Source organism: Podarcis melisellensis (assembly GCF_964234715.1).
Source record: "Podarcis melisellensis genome assembly, chromosome: 1".
NCBI classification, from domain to species: domain Eukaryota; kingdom Metazoa; phylum Chordata; class Lepidosauria; order Squamata; family Lacertidae; genus Podarcis; species Podarcis melisellensis.
This window is the reverse complement of record NC_138528.1, coordinates 75,286,132-75,305,937: the sequence shown is the minus strand read 5'-3', so window position 1 is coordinate 75,305,937 and position 19,806 is coordinate 75,286,132. Positions and strand designations below refer to the sequence as shown.

The 19,806-nt window shown below is 40.1% G+C and overlaps 1 protein-coding gene across 10 annotated transcripts in view; it reads right to left on the bottom strand.

The window, feature by feature from the left end:
• CHID1 (chitinase domain containing 1) overlaps positions 1-19,806 on the bottom strand; it is a 138,898-nt gene that overhangs the window by 50,025 nt on the left and 69,067 nt on the right. Inside the window, exon 12 of one of the 10 annotated variants that reach the window (XM_081922438.1) lies at positions 3,908-4,012. The exons of the other annotated variants lie outside the window; for them this stretch is intronic. Coding sequence (XP_081778564.1) covers positions 3,940-4,012 — 73 coding nt within the window. The 3' untranslated portion in view covers positions 3,908-3,939. Of the gene's footprint in view, positions 1-3,907; positions 4,013-19,806 lie in introns of those variants that run through there. 10 annotated transcript variants of the gene reach the window in all.

The following is a 19,806-nucleotide window of genomic DNA, read 5'->3' as shown; positions in this document are numbered from 1 at the left end:
GTAAAGTAATTTACTTTGCCAAGGCCAACCTAGATCCAAGCAATCCCATAAAAAAACACACCAAAAAACTGGCATCTAAGAAATGAGATGCAGAGTATTGTTCTCTGTAAAGAAAGAGGAAATAAGCTTGTTTACTTAAGATGAATTGACTTTGATTGTTGATCCTACTCTCTGCTGGTCTAAGAACAAATGATATCAACTTCTGGTGAAATGCTTCAATTAGACTGTACACTAAAGTTTATTTCCAATGTTCACCTCAATTTGGAAGAAGGTACCCCTGCATAAATGCGCATTTTCATAGATTTTAGAAGGTCTCTATTAGAATAAATAGGTTAAACTACCTTGCTTGGAAAAATAGCAATTTGTAGCCTGAGAGTTGCAGTGATCAACAGGCAGCCATGATGCATAATTACACGCAGTCATCCTGCAAAATGATGACTGATGATGGAATTTTAAATTGCTTAGCCATCGAACATGTGGCACTTATCCTAAATTCTCCCAAGGAGGAGAGCATTGAGAGGCCTGCCTGGAATCACTTGCTGGGAAAACGTGTTAAGCATTAATTATTGCTGCGTCAGCCAACTAATTAAGAAGGCAGTTGTTGAACAAGACATTTATTAAGAAAAGTACCCTTTAAAAAATTGCTTGTTGAGAGATGTTGATAAGAATTATTGATTTAGGAGCTTGTATAAAAGATGCCAGTCATAAAAGTATTAAAATTTCATCAGTTTGTTACGGTTTTCAGCAGCTTCAATACTAGACAGTTAAGGCAGCAGACGATTTGTGTTGGAATAAACAGAATTCTTCAAAACCAATTAGTTCATGTGCTCTAAATAGTATTTCAAATTCATGCATCTTTGGTGAAACTGTAATTCAATGAAGAGGTTGTGGTTGCAAATCTTGGAAGTAAATGGTCAAATTATTGGGATTAATCTTAATTTGGATTTTTTATTTTTGAAGATAACAGACTTTGACTGCCAGTAAAACGACACTATGCATTTGCTGGTTGTCACCAAGATTCTGTTAGCTACTTATTTGAAAACTACAATACCACCATATATTAAGGAAGGGCTTTCATAACATAGTGCGGAGATATATCAAATGCTTTTAGCGTAGCTGATTATGTGGCTGAAGAGGAAAGACATTCGAAAAGAAAAGCAGCTTGCCTAGTCCAACAGGCAAGTGTGCGATTTCTTTTCTTTTAAAAAAAGTGTATATGCATGTATCTTCCACACCCGTATTGCTATCAAGAATTGTAGCCTGAGCCATTAACAAGCAGCTTACTTATAGAAATTTGCACAATAAGGATATACCGTACTTTTCCGTCTATAAGACGCCCCGTGTATAATTTTTAGGGAGTCAAATTTAAGAAAATGGGGGCAGATGGAACAGAGTTGCTGAGCTAAGGGGAATTGCCAAAAATTGCTCATCCGCACACATCACAAAATTCACGTCCCATCTGTCACATCGCTGGCAGAAGCTACCAATTACTCGCCCAGCTGCCAGAGCGTCACTCAATTGACACCACCCATTGACACAACAACCAATAAAATGCACAATAGTTGTTGACAGCTGCGGCAGCAACCAATCAAATGTCTACCCTATTCACTACCCATGTATAAGACGACCCCCACTTTTTAGCATGATTTTTGAAGAAAAAAACAGAGTCTTAAATACGGAAAAGTACGGTACCTAGATTATTCCTGGGTACTAGATACACGAACATTGTCGCCACCCTTGCAGCAAAGGATGCCATGATCTACACAACCACCTCGCCTGGAATATGAATGTGCCCAGGTTAGTTCCAAATCAAGCATCATTTCCCTAAGCTCTTCTCTCACTAAGAAAATGAAGCAAGATCCTGCACAAGCACATACAAATAGCAGCGTTCTCAGGCTGCTTTCTAAGAGCATCTGCAAGCAGACCTATAATGAGGGAGGGCTAAGCAAAGCACACAAAAATTAAAAGTGCTTCTCAGAAAGTACCTTAAGTCTGTTTTTGTCCAGGTCCCAGCATGCTGTACACTAGAAAGCTCCCCACCTCCCTCCAAGAAAGGGGGTGGCTCCAGAGAACTGTACGTAAACCCAAGAAAGCTTCAGTCCCTTGGGAGCTGCCTAACTTTCAGTGTGCTTGGCCAAACAAAGAAATCTCACCAATCCAAAAAGCTACACGCTTAGACCAATACCCTTCTTATACCCTCTGAAAGCTCTCTGCTTTCTGGATCTTTAAGCACCTATGGTGGTGACAATACAATAATGATTACATAACTATCAGTGAAGCAAGCAAAGACTTAAGGGTATCTTTAGTTTTGTCCTTAGTTCCCTGCAGCCTTAGAAACCACATGGCTTGGGGACTCTTGCACAGCTTTGGCTGAACTATTCTTAGTGTCTAGGACTTGGGACAAAAAGAAGAAAGAATTACATGTTGAAAGATGCAGTTGAAAATGACACGGTAATATGAATAATGCACATGAATATATTAGTTTATGGAGGGATTTCTTGAAAAAAAGATAAGATCCCTCCAAGAAGTTCTTCAAGAAAGCTTTCCATATTGAGGAGAAATTCTCCATCTTGGAACTTAAAAGATATGGGGGGAGGTACAACCTGAGGCCATGCATTCCTCAAGGATCTTGAAGGTTCAGTTCTCTGAGCCTTATTCCCTCCATCTCTTTACACCCCCTCCCCCAGGCTCAAAGGAATCAAGGGGAAGGCTGTGTCACAGCACTCCAGATTAAACTCTGCAGGGAAGGGAGATCCGGCCAAAGCAGTGTTGCTCCCCAGTGTGCCTTCCCTCCCTGTTTATGTTTTGCTGCCGCCAGGTGAAATGTCTTTATTCCTCCAGGCTGCCTTTCACCAAACAACCTAAGACTCCCTTGTGTCTCTTGGTGCATGGGGCGGCTTAAATTAAATTAAAGGCTTTGAGGTTTTGTGGAGTAATATTAAAAGTTCACTGTGAAGATAATGATGTTTGTTCTTAGGAAATAAAGTGTAAATGTATGGTTGCATGCACACAAAGCAATTTCCCAAGTGGAGCAAAGTAAAATGGGTTAAGTGCATCCAGCTTTTCCCTCACTAGGCAGTCCCTAAGTTAAAGACTTACATAGATCTCCTTTCTTCATTCTCCACTGCAACAGGGTTGTCCCGTTTTCTGAGATCCTCCTGATCTGAATGTCAAGGAAGACCCTGGCTAAATTACAGCATGGAATTGCCTTTGATTTGCCCCTCAATCCACAAACATTTCAAAAGCTTCACAGAAAACAATTGCCTATGATATATCTTATCTTCCCTTGATTAATTTGTGGCACCTTCCAAGTTATTTTTCTGGATCCTTCAAGTCATGAATCAAGCCAAAAGTTAATCCCCCCATCTCCTTACAAAATACTTAAAAGATTATTTTTTTATAGCAGCCCATTTTCTTCACAGGTTGCTACTGCCAATGCTTTTTAGTAGTATGAGAGCCATGTGAAATGGCCATCTGAAAGGCTAGTCCTCAGCCCTGTGTGTGTGTGTGTGTGTGTGTGTGTGTGTACATTCTTCTAAAATATGTTTTTCAGCCAATCTAGGAGGTATTTCTGGTCTGTAATCCTGTCCTGTTTGCAGCTTCACTAACCTATGCATCCCCAAACCAGCAACCCACTTAGAGGGAATAAGACTGCTATTTTGCATAAAATGCAGCTACCTGTATGAAGATAAAGATGCAGGGACTCAGAAATGTCCACTGACGCTTAACAAAGTTAAGCACCTTTGAATCCTATAGATGTCAAAGGGAGGTTTAGACATGCTTAACTCTCTTCCAACTGAAAACACTGAGACTTTGGCCAGATAATACGCATTACACTCACTATGTAATAACTCCTTTCAATCAGAAACCAGTTGCAACGTAGATATGCCATTCACACTGGCAATACTCTATCAGCGGGCAATTTCTCCCGCTTGTGCATCAATACAAGAACAGCATGGTGGATTCACATAAAATGCTTTTGATTGCATGGTTCTGTGGGAAATTGCAGGCACTGTAATAGATCAAGAAAAGTCCAGTTGGTAAATCCATGTATGTGTAGGGGTCAAACTAAATATGCAACACAGGAGATCTGTGATCAGATCTCTTGACATTTTTACTGGGAAAGCAAGGCAAAGTACTGTGATTTCAACAGAGTTTGCAGCAACTGTTTAATTTCAATGTCAAAACAGTATTACAACCTATCAGTTAATAAGGGTAGCAATGTTAGCATGCATCAATTAAAGCATATTCCCTGAGAAACAAACTATTTAATAGTGGTCTAAGTTTTCATAGGCCAGAGCCTACTACAATAAGTGTACGACACAGGCTGAACACATGGCAGACATACAAGACGACGTATACAGTAGAAGATAAACCATGAAGAGATAATTCATGATAATAGAAATGTACCGTATTTTTCGCTCTATAACACGCACCCGACCATAACACGCACGTAGTTTTTAGAGGAAGAAAATCCATAGGCATGCCACCCGTAGGCATTCCCTCCATAACACGCACAGACATTTCCCCTTACTTTCTAGGAGGAAAAAAGTGAGTGTTATGGTGCAAAAACTACGGTATGTCCAAATTGCTAGCATGTGAATATAATATACACAGCCAGGCAATTTGCTGGGGCAGTAGACACCAAGAGAATAGAAAGACTGAACAGGAATTCAGAGTAGAACCTGTTATAACCTGAAACAGCTTAATAGAAGAAAACAGAATTCTAATTCTTGATTTCTATTCTGTTATTTATTTCTTCAAAGATAGACACCAGGCCTAAGCTTGCCCTTTGTCTGATGCCAAAGGGGTACATCTGGCAAGTGCAATTTTCTTGGGAGAAAACAAATCTAGAATTTAGCAGCCATTTTGTGACTGGTGCTCATGGCACACTCTCAAAATCTGAAATGTACCCACTGGCCTAAGAAGGTTGACCAACATTGCTCTACTTGATTGGGGGGGGGGATGGAGAGAGAGAAAAGTTGAAAGCAATTTTATTGTTCTCTGGAAATAACTGGGTGGACCCAAAGGTGCTTGTGTGAGGAGAAGGCACTTTTGCTAATGGATGGCAGCCCTCCAGATTTCTGCTACTTTACCCCTCCCATTATAGGTCTGTATCATGCCACAGAATCATCGAGTTGGAAGGGTTCTTGAGGATCATCTAGTTGTTGCATGTCTCCTCCTCTTACCTTCCCACATTTCCTTGCCCAATCCAACCAAGGAAATATGCATACAGAAGCAGTTGTTGCATGCACATCACTCACTGAATCAGGAAACACAGATCGATCTAAATCACATGGACCACAGAGTGTATGTATTAACCTGAATAGGGAGTTGGTAGCATGAGAGCAGTGCAATTGGAAGTGGGGAGAAGAGACAGGATTTTCCTATATGCCACAGAAGTCCCTTCTAGCCCTAGGGACACCAGAAGGTTTGCAGGTAGGATACCCCATTTAGAAATGAGAAGGAAAATAAATAAATAAATGGGGGAGGCTTATGTGTGCTCTGTTTTAAAAAATGAAATTTCAGCTGCATCACTAGTAGAATAGCAGCTCCCTCTAGTGCATGAGTGCTGAAAGAAATTTTTGAGAAACCAACCAAACAACTGAAATTTGTAGCTTCAGCAGAGTGTCTGTATCAGGCAAATATGTAAGGTTCAAAAAACCCCACACTTTTTATAGTTCAACTCCAGTAAACGGAGCCCAGTCCAACTCTCACAAACTATGAAAAGTCAATGGGACTAAACCCTCCACTGACAGGTCATGGAGGTTCAACCACTGGTGGTAGACCAGGTAGGGAACCTGTGTCCCCAACCCAATGAGCCCCAGCCAGCACAGCCAATGTTCCGGGTTGATGTTGAGCCCAATGGCTGAACGGCTACAGTTTTCTCACCTCCACTCTAAGAAAATATTAGTACTGGACACTAGCACACGGTTGAGTGTAATGGGTTTGTGACACAGATCCTAGCCTTGACTAAATGACCTGTTACAAAAGTAGGCTATGTATGTAATTGTTTAAAATCAATTCACATTATGCTTAATGAGCAATGCATTGATAGATGCTCTGCTTTCTGTATAGCTTTTAGGAAAATTCTAGAGTACCCCACACTCATCTACTTAACTGCATTATTCCCTAGGATTGGAAGCATTCCCATGGGTCTGTCATCATGGACTTCAAAGTAAACCTATGTTGAGCAAGTAAGCAGAGCTTACTGGATATCCAAGATGTCCACCCCAATCCGAATGTGGAATGTTCTCCCCAAAGAAGCATGCCTGGCAACAACATTTTTAGCTCTTAGGTGCCAGGCAAAAAAAATTCTCATTTTCCTGGGCTTTGGGAACTTAATGTGGAGTGATTTATGGCCTGTTCTGTGTTCTTTTTTTATATATTGGGGTGTGTGCAGGATATTTTCCTTGTTATTGCTGGCATTGGATGAAAAATTTAGCATTTTTGTGTTTTATGGGCAGTATTCTACTAGTGAGTCCCATTAGCGCAAACATTTCTGCTTGTGTGATGGGCCTTCTCTCCTCAAATTCTGCTGCCCAAGCAGAAATCCTTGTATTTACAAAACATTCATGAAGTTCTGTGTTGGATGCAGCGCTATACTTTTTATCTATTTTATGTGTTTTTGATTTTTAAACATTTGTGTTGGCTGTTCTCTATTTTATATATTTGTATAAGACATCTTTGTAAAAAGTAGTACAAATTTATAAAATAAAACAACGCAAAATAATAATGCATCCCCACCTAGAAATAAGCCCCATTGGATTTACTTCATCAAACTGTAGAGTTGGGAGGGCAGCCAAGGGTCATCTGGTCCATCCCCTGCAATGCAGGAATCCTAGGTGGGCTCGAACCACCAACCTTCTGGGTAACAGCCAGATGTACTGACAACACATAGGATTTGGCTGCACATTATCCTGAGAACTTGAGCTCAATCTTCCAGTTTGCAGTTTTTAAAAATATTCCCAAACTACAGTATGCTCAAACAGTTAATGATAATCCCTCTTGCATTGCTGGATATACAATAAATTTAATAGTAAATGATATAAGTTCAAGAAAAGGAAGCAATCTTAGATAGTAACAGATATCTGCCAAGTCATCTATGCCCTTTTCATTCATATATATATATATTCCAAAAGCTTTGGGGAATCTTCATTCATGAATACAGAGCGCCTTCCAGCAAAGCATAACTGCATATTTTTAATTGGAAAAAGAATCCCACTGAACTAGAAAGGGAAGATGGAAGAAAATATTCGGCACTACATATAAGGCATTATGTTCCTGTGAGAAAAAAAAAAGTTTCTGCAACAGGGCTATACTTTAAGAAGTCTTCCTACCCAAAATGCCTAATTGCCCCCAGCTTTTCATACTACAGAGATCAGCCTTGCTAAGTAGAGAACTTGAAAATATTAACCAAAACAGAAGCACTGAATACTCTCGCTGCTGCTGCTGCTGCTTTCCCTGTTAAGGCAAAAGTAGACAAAATGGTGCCTTCCATATACTGTGCTGCTCCAACTCCCATCAGCCCCAGCCAGCATGTCCAAAGTTCAGAGAAGATGAGAACATCTGGAGGGCACCACATACTACAGGGTGGGGAACCTGCATCCTTCCAGATGTTTTTGAGCTCCCACTTCTATGTGCACCAGCTAGCACAGACAATGATCAGGGGTGCTGGGAGTTGCAGAACAACATGTGAAGGGTTACAGGCTCCCCATCCCGGCCCTGCTGTAACCAAAATCGATAAAGCCCAGCTCAATGACTGACATCACCCTGAGGAGCAGTGCTAGATGCCGCCCGTGTTACACAGCCCTGCCTGGCCTCAACTGGAAGGCATATATTTAGTGTCGCCAGATCCATGGTATGCAATGTTCTACCAGCAGGGACCCTCACTTTTATCTTCTGGGTGCCTCATGAAGACCTTTTTATGCCAATAGGCCTTGGCTGCTGTTTAATTTTAATAGCCAGCCACCTTAATGATTATTTGTGTGTGGGGGGGTATTGTGTTTTATACCTTAACATTGTACACTGCCCTAATATTGCATGTTCAGATGGTTTAAATCAAAGAACACTTCTATAAAAAAATAAAAATAAAAGATCTTCCCAGCATTACAATAGAAAGGTGTGAACAGATCTGACAAATGAGACACCCTGTGGCCAAAAAACTAATGTATGCACAATCAGGGGTTGACCGCCTTATTTATACTCCAGGTTTCTCCATTAATCTTTCCAAAACAAAAACAAAATAGATACGTAGTAGCACAGGAATATCAATATCAAAATAATATCAATCATGGATATGTAGTAGCACAAGAATATTAATTACAGTTTTGAGTTTACAAACAGCTGTGAAATCAGGCAACACAGTCTTTTGGGGAGCCCAAGAAGTATCCTTGTACAGTGGTACCTCGGGTTACATATGCTTCAGGTTACAGACTCCGCTAACCCAGAAATAGTGCTTCAGGTTAAGAACTTTGCTTCAGGATGAGAACAGAAATCGTGCTCCGGTGGCACGGCAGCAGCAGGAGGCCCAATTAGCTAAAGTGGTGCTTCAGGTTATTAACAGTTTCAGGTTAAGTACGGACCTCCGGAACGAATTAAGTACTTAACCCGAGGTACCACTGTATTTTGGTAAGCCCCACCTTTTCTGTTTTGTTTTAACCTATACTATGTGCCTTTGCTGGGAATTGCTTTACTTATTTTTGTAAACTGTATAAGACTAATAGGCTCTGGCAAACCTATTGTCTGTGAAAAAATGCAGGTGGTCCTTTTCTGAGATTTTAAGTTAGCAGTCTCCATTGTGTCTTGAGACAGTTCCCAAGTGCCACACATTCTATGGCAAATGATGAAATGCTACTGTAACTTTGTGCCCCCTTTTGTAAGGTGCAGTCCCTGCTGTAGACACGCTTGTATTTAGGCTATGTTAGTCCTGTTGTCTTCCTTCCTTCGCACAAGCTGATATGAAACTGGCATTTTCTTATCAATATCTTTATGTGTTAAACAATACCAGGGTAAAATGCACAGTCCTTCAAAATACAGGAAGTTTGCTTGCCTCTCATCCACCTAGATAACCACAAACATACTGCCTCTGCAAGGATTCTATTATTGCTTATCTGCAATTCAGAGGAAGAGGAAAACCACTATCCAGCAAAGCAGTGAAATAGAGAAAAGGAAGCCAGTTGTCTCATTATGCGGAGTGATTTGATCTTCAGTCCAAGGTTTCTGGGTGGTATTTTTCTTTAGCACAGTAACTCAAATTTAATTGTAATTCAGAGTTCAGGTGTGCATATGATTCATAATAATTTGAGAGGGAAATGGGTGGAAGTCTCAATAACCTGGGATGCATATTATAATTTCCCATCATCCTGATAGCAAACATATTTCAGTTGCAACTGAGGTCCTGGCCTTTTTGGTTCACTAACATCCTAAACAGATTGAAGTGATGTCTCTCATTTATACAACAGCTACAATTAAGTACCAATAATTATACACCAAAAACTAAGCTAACCCAATTTATCATGATGGGAGCTGGCCCCAGCTGAAACACACAATGTAATCTCATATGCCATTAGAGCATCATAGCAGGTTCCTGGTCCAAACAAACAAACATCTTGCCAGTTACCTCTCTTAATCATGACCATGTTTTCAGGTGAGGGTTTTTAGTCATTTTTAAAGAATGTTACAATAATCAGAAGTTTTTAAGCTGGAAAACTAGCATAGGAAACAGCTCATCCGACTCACAAGACCCTTTTAAAAACCTTTGATGGTTTATTTCCTTGTTTTGGGTTTATTTGTTTCTGTTTAAAAAAAGCTTAGTGCTGAAAAGTGAATGAGGTGGAGAAATTAAAAGAACACATGTTGTTGGGTCTTTCAGTTCACTATACTGTACTTTTTTTAAAAAAAGTATGCATTTTGCCTATGCATATGCATACAGAGGGAGGTTGAGAATAGCTGAAATAAAAGATAGAAGGCCTATTTTTCCAGAGACAAGAACATGATAATTTGGCTTGATCTTTAATTGACTGTGGTTTCTGTGATTTTTATTCAATTAATAGAGGTTAAGTCAACAGTTCACTATTCCTCTTCACCCACAAATATCCAGCCTTTTTAAAGCAAACTAAAATTAGCCACACTGAAACCAATGAAATGAGTTATTTGTAACTTTAAAACAAAAACTTTTCCATTGTTTTCAGTGATATTTAGGCTGAATTCATACATTTGTCCATGGCTTTATAACCATGGGTTGATATCCAATGAAGTCATATTTAGACTCACTGATATCTATGGACTTATTATTTCAGCAGGTGTACTCCGGGTATGACTATTACTAGTTATTACTCATAGTTCAATAAGGGCAAAGATAAGCACCATAGCTGTGTGCTCCTACCCTCCTGCTCTGCCTTTGTCATGGCAAGTCTACGTTGCATTAAGCTGCACTTCCTCATTGTGTCTGAATGATCTCTTACTTAATATTGGTTAACAAACCAGGATAATAAACCAGGATCTATTATCCAGATTTGTAAACCAATATTAAACTTGAGTTCCCCTGTTCGGATACAACAGGGAGCTTAGTGCAAAGCAGAATGTGAAAGGGAAGAGGAGAGGGTCAAGGAAGGAGCACACAGCAACAGCACTCATCCATGGCTCTGTAATTCATCCAATCCCACTAACTAAAAGTTAGTTACCAAGGCTGTGTTTGGACATTCATCTACTACTTCATGCCCTGGTTTATGAAACAGTGGACTAACGTAGCCTGAGTTGCAACTCAAGTTGGACTGGAGCCACAATATCTCCATTCCTTTGCAACGGTACGTTTCTTGATTGTGTACCTCTTTGGGGGAGAAACTGAAGCCACTGAGAGAAGCAAAGCAAAGCAAGGCACAGCACAGTACTGCCTTATGAGAGAACATTTGCCAGTTAGGAGGGGAGAGAAAATTGATCACCCTCTTACAGCTGTACAATTCATTCATGGCAGGAAACAGGAGTTTTGTTAAGGAAAAGAAGTAATGCATGTACCCAATCCATCACAGGGAAAACTGAACATGGTGGCAGGGTACTAGCTTCCAGGAGAAACAGACAGGCCACCTTTCATTAGCAGAAGCAAACACGGAATAATTTAACTCTGCCGCTTCTTGAACTTTACTAATTGGTTGCTGAAGTTACTCTGCTTCCAAATACATTTTAATAAAATTATGCAATCACCATGTGTGATAAGAACTAATTACTTTTATGACTTATGCATCCCAGAGAAATTATAAAGGCTAATGAACCTTGCTGTTGATTTATCACACAGGGTAAGTCCGAAACTTAAGTCAGTCACCAGGAATTGATTACTGTTTAATGAATGCAAAACAGCACAAAGGTATTTATTAGTGATGAAAATGTAGCAAATTGCATGTTGCCTGGAATTTATGTATTAATTTGCTAAAGACTGTTTCAGGAAAAATAAAATTAGTACGAAACAAGCAGGTTACTTGTTAGGATTATATGCAACTCTTATGAATTAGACAGAAGAAAGTCCTTAATCATGTGTTTTGGAGTCTTCCAAAGCCCTTTATAAGCATTGCCTAATTAATGCTCTCTAAACTCTCATTTTCTTGATGAGAAAATAGGCCAAGATGTTTAATTATTTGTTCAAGGTTACCAAGAGTTGCCGAAGATGATGAGCAATGTATTCCTCTTGAGAATTTCATTGTTTTAATCAACTACAAGGTATTTGCATGCGGAGTGCCTTCTGACCTTGACTTCATTCTCCCTTTTAGTTGTAATGAACATGTAAGAAAAGAAGCGGACCAACTTCATGATAATTTGCTGAACCCCAAGTTACAATGAGCTAATTATAAGCCAACTTTATTACAAAATGTACCTGAACATTTTTTTGGACTGGTATGCCATATAAAAGGTAATTCTTGGCATAAATCAATTTTTAAAAAATAATTATGAAAAGCTTCAACCAATTATGTATATATTTGTGTACATATGTTTTATTAAACCTATACAGTGGTGCCTCGCAAGACGAAAAGAATCCGTTCTGCGATTCTCTTTGTCTAGTGGTTTTTTCGTCTTGCGAAGCAAGCCCATTGACAGCTTAGCGGATTAGCGCTACAGCGGTCTAGCGGCTTCTAGCGATCAGCTGTTAAGCGGCTTATCAGTGGATCAGCTCTTAAGCGGCTTAGCGGCTTAGGAAAGGGGGGGGAGCGAAAAAAACCCACAGGGACTCGCAAGATTTTTTCGTCTTGCGAAGCAACCCCATAGGGAAATTCGTTTTGCGAAGCGCCTCCAAAACGGAAAACCCTTTCGTCTAGCGGGTTTTCCGTCTTGTGAGGCGTTCGTCTTGCGGGGCACCACTGTATTGCAATGACCAGTGGTTGTAGCCAATGACAGTTTAAGTTTCAAGTTTCATATCATTATCATGCCTCTGTATAAATAGGCATCATTATCTGCGCTTTACTTCCAATTGAAGAGACTATACTTCTGTTACCTGACACGGCTGAGACTGCAGATGTCTCCAGTGGCGTAGCGTGGGTTGTCAGCACCCGGGGTAAGGCAAGTAATTTCACCCCCTAACCCGTGGATTTGCACCCCCTAACCCGTGGATTTGCGCCCCCTAACCCTAACCTAACCCTAACCCCCAGATGTTGCGCCCGGTGCGGCCGCCACCCCCTTGCACCCCCCACGCTACGCCACTGGATGTCTCGTCCAAAGTTTCTCTAGCCTAGCCCATCCATCTTTCTGGAAAGACATTTTAAACTAAATACATTTTCAAGTGCTCAAACCTTACTGCAACTTACATAACCCGTTTATAAATCTTTGTCTAAAAACTGAGAATTATCTCTGTTCAATGTACATTGCTTTCTTTATTCCTTTGCTTTCTTCTGTATTACTTTCAGTTTTGTATGCTGTTGATAAACTTATTAAAAAGTACCATATTTTTCTGTGTGTAAGACGCCCCCATGTATAAGACACTCCCTATTTGGGGAGACTCCAAATTAAGAAAGTACCCTCAGCACTACCTTTGTATAAGACGAGCCCCAATTTTAAACCTAATTTTTTGGTAAAAAAAAAAACCCTAGTCTTATACACAGAAAAATACGGTATATATGTGTATAAAAAGAGATTGCAACTGACATGGAAATGATAGGGAGATGCATTCACTCCACTCTGAGAAACAAGTTACAAAATGGGCAGAACATTACCTTTGCTGGCTTGTGAGTCAAGCCTAAAACTTTCCCAAAAGGTCTCAATCCAGACAGCCCAAGTATAGCACCATTACTTGACAATGGAGATCTGAAGTTGTGTGAATACCTGGCTGTCAATCCCAAGAAAAAAGATTTACATTTGATGCCACTTATCTCACCACCAGTGCTAAAATTAATAGGTTGGAGGGGAGGAACCTTAATGATATCCACAAGCCATCTACACCCAGGTTTAGTCAAACCATGGCACTTGTAGCTTTCAGAAAACAGTAGCTAAGGAGTTTAGAGTGTATATTTCAAAGAATAGCTGCATTTTTGTTAATGTCATAGTTTGGGAAGAGCCAATTAGGTAGGCTCGCATATAATGCAAAATAGGATTATGTCTCTATCCTGAGTGAGATCCAATGCTGCTGTGGCAAATGCTAGGGTGGGGCAAATCATTTTGGTCTGGTGAAGTGGTGGAGCATATGCATCTGCCGCCTGGGACAGGCATGTGGAGCACACACACACATCCCGAGGGGGGCTCACCGACTCTCCCCCACTCCGTTATACCTGACCCAGGAGCGGAAGTGCAGCTGGGTGCACGCTAGAGCCAGGCTCCAATGGAAGGTTGTTGTGGGGGCGCCTGGTTGCACTCCCTCCCAAAAATGTGCCAGGAACAATGGCCCCTTCAGCCCCCCCCCACTACATCAGTGGTCTGGTGTACCCCATCCTTGTCCTCCTTTCCAATTAGATGGGAGACATCCACTCCATTGCCTCCACTTGTGTGTTACTGGCATTCAAACTGCTACTACAGTGACATGCAATCTCACCACAGGGAAGCATCTCTTATGACAATGACAGCCATGTATGTGTTAGAAAGTCCTTTGTTTTTCATAAATGCTGTGAAATCTCTAATACATCTCCTACACAGGGCTGGATTTATGGCTTGATGAGGCCCTAAACTACTGGAGGTAATGGGGCCCTTGATATGTCCAGCTGTCCTTTGTCAACAACAAATTGTTGCTTTTTGTGTTGAATATATGATATATGGTAATTTATGGACCTAATAGGTCCATACACAACACAAATCACTGTTGCTGTATGTAGGTTTTATTTTATTTATTCTTTATCTTGCATTTTGGAAATGTACATCCAGGGTTTTTTTCCTTTAAATTTTTTGGGGCCCCCCCAAGAGATTAGGGCCCTAAACTATAGCTTGTTTAACTTATACGTAAATCTGGCACTGCTCCTACATTTTGTAATGTTCAATCACCCCTTCAAATACCAAAGAGTTGTGCGCAAACAGAAGATGGGGCCCTGCAAAGCTTATGAAGGTAGGATACTTTTCATGCACAACTCTTGTTCAACAAGGAAGTTCCCAACCTCACAATCCAAGATGGACATTCATCATGCCATATTAATGCTGAGCAATCGTTCATCCTAAATGACACCCAATTTAACAATTATTATTTCCCAAAGTTTATGTTACATCATCGAAAACAAAAGGAGATGAATACTGTTTTTCTCCCTGTCTGGTTTCTATTTGGTTGTACAGAGATGACATCCCAGATAAGTGTGATGCCTAAGGCAACTTGGGGAACTGTACATCCTCAGACATAAAAAGACTATGCTGTATATTTAGCAATCTGTGCAAGGCTGATGAGTCCACAGTCATGTTGAGAGATTAGTGAGATGTGAGGACAGGACAGAATCATTGCAGGGACTGTTAACACAGCATGACCAAGCAAACAGACACACAGAAAAACACGTTATGTATTGGTTAAGCAATTTAAGGAATTCTAGGTTAAGATTTTTAGTGGCATCCCAAAATTATAATTCTTTAAGATATTACCTGCATTATTCAGTTATGGTATTAGTTGGTGAAAAGCAAATCTACCACCACTTCCCACAAGAAAATTAGTGGCAAACTACAAGTCTTAAAACACTTGTGAATATTTCTTCCAGTTCAAAGAATGTTTCAAGAGATGCTAAATATAAATGTAATGTCATGTTTGGTGTGGGAGGCTGGGGGAAGTTGAGTTATTCAGCTTATGCACATAAATATCCTGATCAATATATTGCAAAATTATTTCCAAATGAAAGTGAAATTATACTTATACCCCAGATTGGTCCCCAAAGCACCCAGTAAAAGTATGTCTCTACTATGAATCACGTAGCTCTCTTAAGTGTTCAAATGTATATCCTCTAAAAGGATCTGAAACCTACAGAAAGGACTAAAATTAAAGGTCAGAGTTTCTCTAGTTACAAGCGTGGTTAAAAATATTGCCTTGACCAGTGCAACTGAAACATATGCCAGCAGACTATCAAGCCAACATGTTCAGGACATTGTGCATAAAAGTTGGCTATATCCTTTATAGGCTGGATCACAACCTATTTGAATAAGTAATCTATGCACGGAAAGCCTCTTCTTCAAATTTTCAAAACAAAATGTATGTTATTGATAACTTCACTTGTCAGGCTATAAAATGCATCTGAATATACAGCCAGGACCAGAAAGATGAATACATTTATTCATAAAAATGAATAAACAAATCTTAAGGTAACTGAATTGCTGGTGGGGGTTTATTGTGGCAGTTTTTGCTTTACTTATTACACAAACAGAATTATCTTTCTCCCCACCCCCCCAAAAAAATCCACATTCCAGTCATACTTTAGCTGCATGTACAAGATTGGAGATAAGGCTGTTATATTTTCAAATGTCATAATTTGGCCTTTCGGATGACTGAGCATATTTTGAATCATTTTCAAAAACTTAAAAAAATATCAGCGCCTGTCAGCTGGCTAAGGCAATTAAAAACATTATCCCTGCTCTTACTTGCCAGATGCAGCTATTTTAAATATTGGCTGGTATGCTAAATGTCCCTGTGTGTTAGTAAAGATTTTAGAACTATGTAGTTTTTGACATGCTATGGAAGCTCTTAATATTCAAAGCCCTTATCCATATTAGGGAAGGTGCTGGTTCCACTTGGATGAACCTAGTGAAATTTCAAATACAGTAGTACCTCAGGTTAAGAACTTAATTCGTTCCGGAGGTCCGTTCTTAACCTGAAACTGTTCTTAACCTGAGACACCACTTTAGCTAATGGGGCCTCCTGCTGCCGCTGCTCCATCGCCACACGATTTCTGTTCTGATCCTGAAGCAAAGTTCTTAACCTGAGGTACTATTTCTGGGTTGCAGAGTCTGTAACCTGAAGCATCTGTAACCTGAAGCGTCACTGTACAGGTGAGGTGCCATTGTACAGGAGAAGATTGAGGATATCTGGGGGCCTTTTCACTGAAGCCATCTATCTGAACTCCAGTTTCCAGTATACTTTACAGGGCAAAAACCAACCTTGCCCTTTCACGAATGGACAAACTTCTTCATGGAATGGCTCACATAGGTATATGGTTGGCCACTGTAACAAAGGGATGATGGACAGGCCTATGGCCTGATCTAGCTGAGCTCTTCTGATGTAAGGGAGCCCAATGGAGCAGGTTTAAAATGGTGTGAGGCCATCTTTGCTGATTCCCCCTTCATCTGCAGCCTCCGAAGTCACATCCTACAGTGTTCCAGAAGGCCCCTCAATCTTTAGGACTTTAGGGTAAAAATTGGAGACTAAATCTGCAAATATCTCCTACACTCTTGCACCAGTGGGAACATCCTATTAGTTGAATGCTGCTCAAGGAAAGTGTGGATCCAGCCCATGGATTTTGCAACTGAACCCCCATTTCAACAGGAGAAGCCATATTCCTAGTATACAGTCCACAGAAGTTAAAAAAAAAAAAAAGATTGGACATCTGAAATACAGCCTCTAAAGTGGCTCAAAATAAACTGGATGTCAAATCCTGCTTTGATGCATTTTTGTGAGTACTGAATACATCAAAGGGAGCCGTTGAGCTGAGTGACATAAACACAACTGCCTGCCTCAATGAGAAATGCAGGCAAAGTAAATGAAGTAATTTTTGGATGCTATGACCTTAGTGAGGTCAAAGACAAAACAGGGTCTTGCTAAGAAAAATAAGTGGGCTTTGATATCCAAAGCAGCATGCAAAACAATGACATGTTTCCGTAGGGAAATGAGATCTATGAGAGTGCATTATATATAATGAATACATCCCATTATGGGGTTTTTTCTAGCCTGCTTAGAGCTTTCTACTCTATTCGTGGTTGAATACTGAACAACCTACAACAAATAAAGCCATTTTATACCACAATGGACTATTGGGTCATCTAGCCCTGTGCTGTCTGTCTACTCTGACTGGCAGGGCTCTCTGGTGTCTCCATCAACAGAGCCGTGATCCTGTTAAATGGACATGGCAGGTACTGAACCTGGGACCTTTGGCATCACACAATCAATCTATTGGGTCACAGCATCCAACTTTATCCAGATACTGATCTTCAAAAACTTAATAAGCACAGTGGGAATTAACAGAATGCCATCTGCATTTCACTCATTCCCATCACTCGTAGAGATTAATTTAGGGGGTTAATGTCTTTACCATCCTCCCTCCAATTTAATGTCTGCTATGACCATTTTTTTTTAAAAAAAATGAATTATTGGCAGTTATTTTTTGTGGTAGATGCCTAGAGATCAACCATGAGCTGTGTGGAATGGAAGTTGCTTCCTTGAGAATGGTCCTTCTAAGTCTCACTAATAGGAGCTGCCACAAAATATGATGAATCACCATGGAGTTTTTGTAGTATATTGTGCTGGAGAAAATTTCCATCTCACAACCGTTACAGACAAGGGAAGGAAAGGGCTTCTGTTAGAAGTTCCCTTACTATCAATAAGAAAAAGATGACGTGTTGTGCAAATAGATAGGATCACTGTAGTATAACTGCACTTACGGGTAAGTATTGTTATTTTTTTCAGCCAAAGACTCTGTCCCTGGTGCCAAGTGATCCCAGGTGGAAAAAAGGCCAATGTGGGATATACTTACCTCTTAATAGTTTGGACTACCTCTGAACAGGAGAACTGCAGTAGGATAGCTTCAAATGGCCTGTTTATCCCAGTAAAAATGTAAACGTGTTTCCTATCTATAATCTAGTAACTCAGTCTTGCTCTGCCTTTCCTTATTGTGTATTATCTTTTATGCCCTTGCAACTTTCATTTATCCCGCACAAATTACTACACACATGTTTTATGGCAGCTTAAATCAAAACTGCATATTTTGTTCTTCACTGCACCTCAGTCTCTGGTACCCCAAGCATCGGGTTTAATGAAATACATGTTGTTTTTCAAATGACCTGCTTTCTCAAGTCTCTGCACATCATTAATATTCTCCAGACTGCCTGCAAGAATTTATTAATTCATTTGAAATGCATTTTCCCTAAACAAAGAAGAGAAGCCTGCTACTCCTTCACCTCTTGCACTCCTGTCAACAACAACATTAGTGAAAGGCAAATACTTATATCTAATGCTAATATCTGAATTGATCCATGGGGTGTTTTGCAGGTTGTTAAAGTTTATTAGCCATCACAGATTATCAGGGGAAAAAAATGTTTAGTTGGCTAATTACTACAGCTGATGCTGTCAGAAGTGCATGAGCTTCTTACAGCACATACAGAAGAATCAACTCCTGGAAGCTTCTTACCAGCAAGATAATCTACATTGCAATGCATGTCTCCTAGTGGAAATAAGCTGTGCATCCAAGCCACAGGGGACCAATAATAGTGACTCCCCAAAATATATAAGGGAGTAGGTGGTCCCTGAGCTATTCTGGACCTAAGTTGTTAAGGGCTTTTAAATGAATACAAGCACCTTTAACCTGGCCTGGTAAGAAAATTCTAATCATTTATTTGCAGGGCTTCCAGCAAACAGAAGGCCCTCACAGCATTTCTCCCCACCCGGCCCCCACAGGTTGTTTTTTTTATTACTCCAGGGGGTGGGGCAGGGAAGAATGCAAAATTAGCACCACCATGATGAGTTGTGTTGGGGTTTTTATAAGCCACTCTCTTGGAGGACTTGGACCATTTTGCTTTTCAGTACATCTGAGCAATCTTTGCCCTGTCCCGAATAGAACACATTCTTAGTATTCCCCCTCCGGCTCCCTCTGCTTTGTCTGAGTGTGATATCTTCTGAGCAAAAAATATTATACTTGAAGTGGCATTAAAAGAGCTATAGCATCTCATCACTTTCAGGTATGCTTACAATCAGAGGGGGAAATGAATTGGTGATTTATATATTAGTGATGCTTTGCAACAGCTAAATTCACAGAATTAATAAAACACAGCAACATACAGCTCAGAACACAGTCCTACGGAATAATTACATTATCCCTGTACTTGAATAGCTTATTCTGGGAACTGCATTTCAAGCAAATGAGCAGTGCCAAAGACAGGAATAAAAAAAGCTTAAGTCTATTTCCAGTACACTAAAATTACAAATATTTTATTCTGACGAGGTATTAAAGCATTATGTGCCTGTATTTCTTAGAAATTAAACTTTAAGGAACTCATAGCAGGAGAAAATAGCATCAACAAGCTGCAATGTTATAGTGATCACTGGCCAAAAACAGTTGGTAATTTCCAGTAACTCATCTAAATGACTTTTTGAATTGTAAGAGTCACAGCTCAACGGTAGAGATTAGTTATGGAATTTGCTTCCACAGTAAGTAGTGATGGGCA